The following is an 8,063-nucleotide window of genomic DNA, read 5'->3' on the forward strand; positions in this document are numbered from 1 at the left end:
TTAGTTGTTTAATAATATTTAATCCTTGTTAGTTGTTTAATAATATTTAATCCTTGTTAGTTGTTTAATAATATTTAATCCTTGTTAGTTGTTTAATAATATTTAATCCTTGTTAGTTGTTTAATAATATTTAATCCTTGTTAGTTGTTTAATAATATTTAATCCTTGTTAGTTGTTTAATAATATTTAATCCTTGTTAGTTGTTTAATAATATTTAATCCTTGTTAGTTGTTTAATAATATTTAATCCTTGTTAGTTGTTTAATAATATTTAATCCTTGTTAGTTGTTTAATAATATTTAATCCTTGTTAGTTGTTTAATAATATTTAATCCTTGTTAGTTGTTTAATAATATTTAATCCTTGTTAGTTGTTTAATAATATTTAATCCTTGTTAGTTGTTTAATAATATTTAATCCTTGTTAGTTGTTTAATAATATTTAATCCTTGTTAGTTGTTTAATAATATTTAATCCTTGTTAGTTGTTTAATAATATTTAATCCTTGTTAGTTGTTTAATAATATTTAATCCTTGTTAGTTGTTTAATAATATTTAATCCTTGTTAGTTGTTTAATAATATTTAATCCTTGTTAGTTGTTTAATAATATTTAATCCTTGTTAGTTGTTTAATAATATTTAATCCTTGTTAGTTGTTTAATAATATTTAATCCTTGTTAGTTGTTTAATAATATTTAATCCTTGTTAGTTGTTTAATAATATTTAATCCTTGTTAGTTGTTTAATAATATTTAATCCTTGTTAGTTGTTTAATAATATTTAATCCTTGTTAGTTGTTTAATAATATTTAATCCTTGTTAGTTGTTTAATAATATTTAATCCTTGTTAGTTGTTTAATAATATTTAATCCTTGTTAGTTGTTTAATAATATTTAATCCTTGTTAGTTGTTTAATAATATTTAATCCTTGTTAGTTGTTTAATAATATTTAATCCTTGTTAGTTGTTTAATAATATTTAATCCTTGTTAGTTGTTTAATAATATTTAATCCTTGTTAGTTGTTTAATAATATTTAATCTTTGTTTGTTCTTTAAAAATATTGAATCCTTTTTAGTTATTTATAATAATATCAAATCCTTCTTAGCTGTTCAGAAATATTTAATCCTTGTTAGTGTTTAAAAATATTTAATCCTTGTTAGTTGTATAAAAATATTTAATCCTTGTTAGTTGTTTAGGAATATTTAATCCTTGTTTATAAAATAAGTTTGATATTTACCACAGCTCTGATTTTATTCAACTCGAAACCTGACACAATACATACACTGCAAAATTCATTTACTTTTATAAAAAATATTCAGGATTGTTTGGGTTAAATACCTGTAAATTATATTAGTAGTTGTTTAAGACCAATAGAATTAAGTCTTTGTTACAAACTCAAATTTTCTAATCCCAATATCTTTGCAACCTGATGGTGTAAACCTTTGATATTTCAAACTTAAATTATTTGATCTAACATAATTTATAGTTTGCAATATCCCGGTAATCGGTATAGACATGTTGTTCAAATCTGTGTTTATTCTAAAATTGCTGCCAGTTTACAGATTATGCACTTCTAAATCTTATCCTCTCAACCTGCCAGTTTACAGAGTATGCACATCTAAATCTTATCCTCTCAACCTGCCAGTTTACAGAGTATGCACATCTAAATCTTATCCTCTCAACCTGCCAGTTTACAGAGTATGCACATCTAAATCTTATCCTCTCAACCTGCCAGTTTACAGAGTATGCACATCTAAATCTTATCCTCTCAACCTGCCAGTTTACAGAGTATGCACATCTAAATCTTATCCTCTCAACCTGCCAGTTTACAGAGTATGCACATCTAAATCTTATCCTCTCAACCTGCCAGTTTACAGAGTATGCACATCTAAATCTTATCCTCTCAACCTGCCAGTTTACAGAGTATGCACATCTAAATCTTATCCTCTCAACCTGCCAGTTTACAGAGTATGCACATCTAAATCTTATCCTCTCAACCTGCCAGNTCTCTCGTCCTGGTTCTCTCCGTCCTAGGGTAGGATATTTATTAATTCATTCATTTTTTACTCCGTCCTAGGATAGGATATTTATTAATTCATTCATTTATTACTCCATCCTAGGGTAGGATATTTATTCATTTTTTACTCCGTCCTAGGGTAGGATATTTATTAATTCATTCATTTTATGCTCCGTCCTAGGGTAGGATATTTATTAATTCATTTATTTTTTAATCCGTCCTAACGTAGAATATTTATTGATTCATTCATTTTTTACTCCGTCCTAGGATAGGATATTTATTAATTCATTCATTCTTTTATCCATCCTAGAGTAGGATATTTCTTAATAAATTCATTATTTACTCCGTCCTAGAGTAGGATTTTCATTAATTCATATTCTGTTCTCCGTCCTAGGGTAGGATACTTCTTAATAAATTCATTATTTAGTCCGTCCTAGGGTAGGATATTCATTAATTTATTATTTAGTCCGTCCTAGGGTAGGATATTTATTAATTCATTATTTACTTCGTCCTAGGGTAGGATATTTATTAATAAATTTATTATTTACTCCGTCCTAGGGTAGGATATTCATTAATTTATTATTTACTCCGTCCTAGGGTAGGATATTCATTAATTTATTATTTACTCCACTCCGTCCTAGGGTAGGATATTCATTAATTTATTATTTACTCCGTCCTAGGGTAGGATATTCATTAATTTATTATTTACTCCGTCCTAGGGTAGGATATTTCAATTCTTTACTCTTGAAGTAAGTTGTAGGGCTGATATTCCCAGAAAAATAGATTGCAAGACGACATTTAAAAATAGAGTAACTTAAAGTTTTAACTCCTTTATGCTGCAGTTTATTAGTTATAGCTTGTAGTAATTCCCAGATATTTTCGTAGTTCTAACAGAATATGAGAAAGGAGAAGATTCAAGAGGATTTATTAGAGAATAGTAAGAGTGGAGTAGATTAGGTATGATTGAATGTAGAATAGGAAGAGTGTAGCAAGCTGGAGACGGTTGATTGATGGATGATAGGAGAAGTGGAGCATACAGGGTGTCCCACGAAACATGACAGTTGGTGAATAGCTTAAAATGTCTTTATTTATTATTTGTTCAGTTGTTTGATACCAAAGATCACTGAAAATATTATATGGGAGTCATGTTATATTAAAATTGATTTCAAAGTAAAGTATAATTAGGCAAAGATTTTTTTAACTAAAAATAACTATTTCTTAAATGTCATGTTTCGTGGGACACCCTGTATTTATAGAGGATTGATCGGAGGATCGGAAAAAATGGAGTGAGATGAAGAGGATTGGAGAATAGGAGGATAGGAGAAATTAAGTAGAATGGAGAGGATTGGTGGATAGGAAGAATGAAGTAGGACGGAGAGGATTGATGGATAGGATGAATGAAGTAGGATGGAGAGGATTGGCGGAGAGGAAGAATATAATATGTAGGTTGAGAGGATATTAGAGGATAGAAGGAGTGGAGTAAGTTGGAGAGGATTGGAGGATAGGAGAAATGAAGTAGGTTAGAGAGGATTGGAGAATAGGAGGATAGGAGAAATTAAGTAGAATGGAGAGGATTGGTGGATAGGAAGAATGAAGTAGGACGGAGAGGATTGATGGATAGGATGAATGAAGTAGGATGGAGAGGATTGGAGGATAGGAGAAATGAAGTAGGTTAGAGAGGATTGGAGAATAGGAGGAAAAGATTGTTTTTGAAGAAAGGGAATTGATTTGACGATATGAAGGGGTGAGAGGGGGGGGGGGGTTGAGGGACTAAAGGATAAATTCATGAATTATTGATGATAGAACTTTTATCAACAGAATCACGTAAAACATTTTTATGACATACAGGTAACAGATCACACAATCTAGAAGTAAAAATCAACCTGGAAAATTCACGCAACCTCTGATAAATAAAATCACACAACCTTTATCTTTTATCAAATACCCACAAAGGATGAGACTTCAGAGACGACTGTACGGAATTTCTAGAGTTTTTTTTTCTTTACCAAACCTTCTAGTAAACCTTTCAAAAGATTAAACTTTATTTAACATATTTAAAGATTTTGTAGTCTTTTGTTTAATCTCATCCTTTTTGGGTAGCCCTGTATCATCACGCTACACTTACAGTGGTCGCCGATAATATCCATACAATAAAAACGATTATTTGTTAATAATGTTTTGATTATTTACAAGCATTTTCAAAATTACAACGAAACAAAGAAAGCTGTTAATAAGCAACTTCTCTTTTTTACATTATATGTATCTCTGCTGTCGGAAAGATTAAGGTAGAAAGTCAAAATATAAATAGAAAGTCGTCTTCATTGTTTTGATATTTACGACGACGACTTTACTTTATTTATTTTTACTTCGATTTTATTTTTGTTTCCATGTTTCTAAAAATAATTATAAAGCAGTTTCCGAGAATAACTAAATTTCAGCAGTTTTTTTCATGCAGTACATTCTACATTAACACAATTTTAATAACTGATGTTTTAGACATGCATTGGGAAATATCAACGAGGGTTTACTCAACTCTGCAGGTAAAGAAACATTCTTAGAAAAGTCCTGAAGACGACATTTGTAAGTTTCTTTTGAGAATATATTTATGCTTTTGCAAAATAGTTCCAAGTCAAATGGGCTTTATTTTTGCTAAATGTGTATGTTTTTTGAAAAGTGCAATTTTCTTCTGTAAGCTTTTTTACTGCAATTTTTACCAGGCATTTCTGTATCCCTTTGTGCACTGTAGTAAAATCCAAATTTTAGAATGTATTTTTTTCCTTTCTCTGCTGAGCAGAGCCAAAAAGTATCAAAACCAACTCCTAGTTAGTTTTTATATTGTGCTGTTATCTACTCCGAATTTCTTCTTCTTTAATGTGAAAATCTAAGTATATTTGTGAATGAATCTAATTATAAAGTTGAGATATGAATAACTAGCTTGAGAATTAATGATGAAAACTTGTTTACAAGAAAACATTTAAATCAAAAAGAGAAATATTCGAAAAATTTTGGTTTAAAAGATCATATCTTATAAATGTTTACTGTCCAAGGTCCAACGTTATGGGGGGTTTTATTTATCTACCTGGCTGGTTGTTTAATTGCTCTCACATACTTGAGAATGATATTGTGCAGGAATTTTTAAATACTTAAATGTGGTCAAGGTGCTTTCCAGACAGGAACCATCCTACTCACTTCTCCCGATCTGTAATCAAGGATTAAGTATTCTGTACCAACCAATTAATCAGATCACATCGTCTTAACGTTGATTCCACGTTGACTTTCCAATATAGGCATTGATGCATCATCAAATTATGATATTTAAGCCCTTAAATAGACGTATGATCACACTATTTGTGGCGTCGTTACAAAGTCGCCCTGGAAAACATTGCATCAACATCGTCCTCAACGTTGTCATGTCGTCATTCTGGATGTCGACTCCATGTGGATTTAACAACGCAAAGGCGACCATGTTGTCATGTGATGTGATCTGGTTTAGTGCGCTTTATAGCTGACCAACTTAGCCTTTCCTTTTATTATCCTTGCTTGTTTCCATTTAATCTAAGCTGCTTCTTTCTGCTCTTGAGTATAGGTCTCCAAGGTTATTGACTGTATAATCTGCCTCAATGTCCTCCTTTACAGGGAGAGTTCGCGAAAAAAGAAAGGGGGTACAATTTAGACTGTAGATAAACAAATTACTGTTGTTGTGAGTGCCGTGTACACAAATTTGGTATTTTGTACGCGAACCAGTTTCTGACTAGGAACTATTATGCTTATAACAATGTTCTTAAAAAACGGGTGTCCGAATTTAATGAATTTAAGCCGCGTTCCAAATCCTCCAAAAACCTGTTTCAATTAAGCGCCGGCTTAAATTTTGAAAAATTGAATACAATTTTAAGTGGCACCAACCATATTTGAGCCCGGGCTTAAATTCTTTACATTCGTCCTCTGGTTTCCTCGCAAGCCACGCCATTTGAAATAATTTTTACATTACAGTTCATAATAAAATGTTTTACCAACAGCATCTTTAATATGTGATATTTGATGATACAGAACAAAGTGGTGAAAATAGAAAAAAAAACTTGGTTTCTTTAAAAGAAAATAAGTTTAGAATATCACAACTGCACGGGAAATAAGTTTAGAATATCACAACTGCACGGGAAATAAGTTTAGAATATCACAACTGAACGGGAAAAAAAGTTATTATTTTGAGTTTCGTAAACAGTAGATTGCAGCAGTAATAAAATTATGGTATTTGATGATGTTTAGATGGGGAGGTAGCTATGAAGAACCTGGAGGCTGCCCAGGTTAAAATGGAGGAGAAATTAAACTCTATGTCAAGCTTTATTGACCAGGAACTCGAGAAATCTAAAGATAGTCCGGTGAGAATTTACATTATTTAAGAATTCTAAGAACAAGTAACTAGTTTATATTTAATCAGATTGCTAGCCAATACTCCAGGAAGAAGAGAGCAACAGGTGAAAACCCGCTGCTTGCAATTAATGAGGGAACCATCAAGGAGATAATCAACTCTATGCAGAACCTTAACACAGCATTTGACGAACTTCAGAAAGCTTATGAAACATTTAAGAATGAGCGTGATGTAAATGGCGGTGGTGATTCAACAGGACCAGATTCAGAAGGTGGAGAAAAAAGTGCAGATTCTAATAGAAGTATTATTGATCCACCAGAATTTGTTGAAGCAGGTGGGGATGAAGAAGGTGCTGGTGGTGATGCAGGGTCTGGTGGCGATGGTGCAGGAGCTGGTGGCGATGGTGCAGGAGCTGGTGGCGATGATGCAGGAGCTGGTGGTGATGGTGCAGGAGCTGGTGGTGGCGAGGCAGAAGCTGGTGGTGATGATGCAGGAGCAGGTGGTGATGCAGGAGCTGGTGGTGATGCAGGAGCTGGTGGTGATGATGCAGAAGCTGGTGGTGATAATGCAGGAGCTGGTGTTGATGCAGAAGCTGGTAGTGATAATGCAGGAGCTGGTGGTGAAGCAGAAGCTGGTGGTGATGAAGCGGGAGCTGGTAGTGATGATGCAGGAGCTGAAGGTGCTGATGCTGGTGCTGGTGGTGATGCTGGCGCAGATGGTGAAGGAGGTGATGGTGCGGGAGATGGTGGTGCTGATGGAGAAGGAGATGTAGAGGCGAATAGTGATGGCGAGGCTGGAAAAGGTGGGAAGGGAAAGGGAAAGGGAAAGGGAAAAGGAAAGGGATCTGACTACTCTGGTGATGCAGAAGAACCTAAAGGGAAGAAAGGAAGAAAGGGTAAAAAAGGAGGAAAGAAAGGAGGAGGAAAGAAGAATAAGACGTAAACTAACTAATTACATTGCTTGAACTTCGAGAATGGGAATAACTCACAGTTTAAAAAAGATTTTTGTACTTTTTATATAAACATGATTAAAATATGATTTATACTTAATTAGTTTTAAAGCTATAAAACTGGGTTAATGCAGGGTAGGTTTAAATAAATCAACATCAAGCTCACCTTATATTAAAACAGCTAATCAAAATGCATTTTGGTTAATTACTGGGCACAAGATACCTATCTCTAATGAAAAGATATTAAAGGTTTCTCTAAAAATATTTTTATACTTGTTTCTAGAAACACTTGATTGAGTTTCTTGGATAAATCTAAAACAAGCGAGAATAATGAAACCTTTTCACTTTTCAATTTTTTATTATTTTAAAAACGATTGAAAATTTAATCTAATGTTGAAATTGGAACATGAACATGAACATGAACATGAACATGAACATGAACATGAACATGAACATGAACATAAAGAAAACCGGTATGCATGGATAACATGTTTTGTCCTTGCCTCGAAGTCGAATCTAAAAACAATCTTTTTATTCCAACCCTTTTTTAAGTCTCTTAAATGGAATGAAGAAAATTTACCAAATTACCATGTATATATATCAAACTAGCTTGGTAACCCAGCCTAGCCTGGAAACTATAAACGTTCTCTACAAGTTTCAACTCACTAAACTTAGAATTTAAAAACCATTATCAAATGGTCTTGTGATGGCAAACAAGCTAGAAGTCGAGTTAAATAA

At 32.7% G+C, this 8,063-nt stretch overlaps 1 protein-coding gene across 1 annotated transcript; it reads left to right on the plus strand.

Annotated features, from left to right (window-relative positions):
- Positions 1-1,995: 1,995 nt before the first annotated feature.
- LOC111702461 (glycine-rich cell wall structural protein 1.0) lies at positions 1,996-7,425 on the plus strand. The gene is made up of 4 exons (XM_023474153.1): positions 1,996-2,028; positions 4,507-4,550; positions 6,274-6,386; positions 6,446-7,425. The coding sequence occupies exons 3-4, from the start codon at positions 6,288-6,290 to the stop codon at positions 7,316-7,318; spliced, it is 972 nt and encodes a 323-aa protein (XP_023329921.1). The 5' UTR covers positions 1,996-2,028; positions 4,507-4,550; positions 6,274-6,287; the 3' UTR covers positions 7,319-7,425.
- The last annotated feature ends 638 nt before the right edge of the window (positions 7,426-8,063 follow it).

Source organism: Eurytemora carolleeae, unplaced genomic scaffold (assembly GCF_000591075.1).
Source record: "Eurytemora carolleeae unplaced genomic scaffold, Eaff_2.0 scaffold278, whole genome shotgun sequence".
Classification (NCBI taxonomy): domain Eukaryota; kingdom Metazoa; phylum Arthropoda; class Copepoda; order Calanoida; family Temoridae; genus Eurytemora; species Eurytemora carolleeae.

What these genes read in the sequence shown, in the direction of transcription:
- LOC111702461 (XM_023474153.1), top strand. Translation starts at nt 6,288, where the DNA reads ATGAAGAACCTGGAGGCTGCCCAGGTTAAAATGGAGGAGAAATTAAAC. An exon ending in AGAAATCTAAAGATAGTCCG is followed by an intron (nt 6,387 to 6,445) that starts GTGAGAATTTAC and finishes ATATTTAATCAG; the next exon opens with ATTGCTAGCCAATACTCCAG.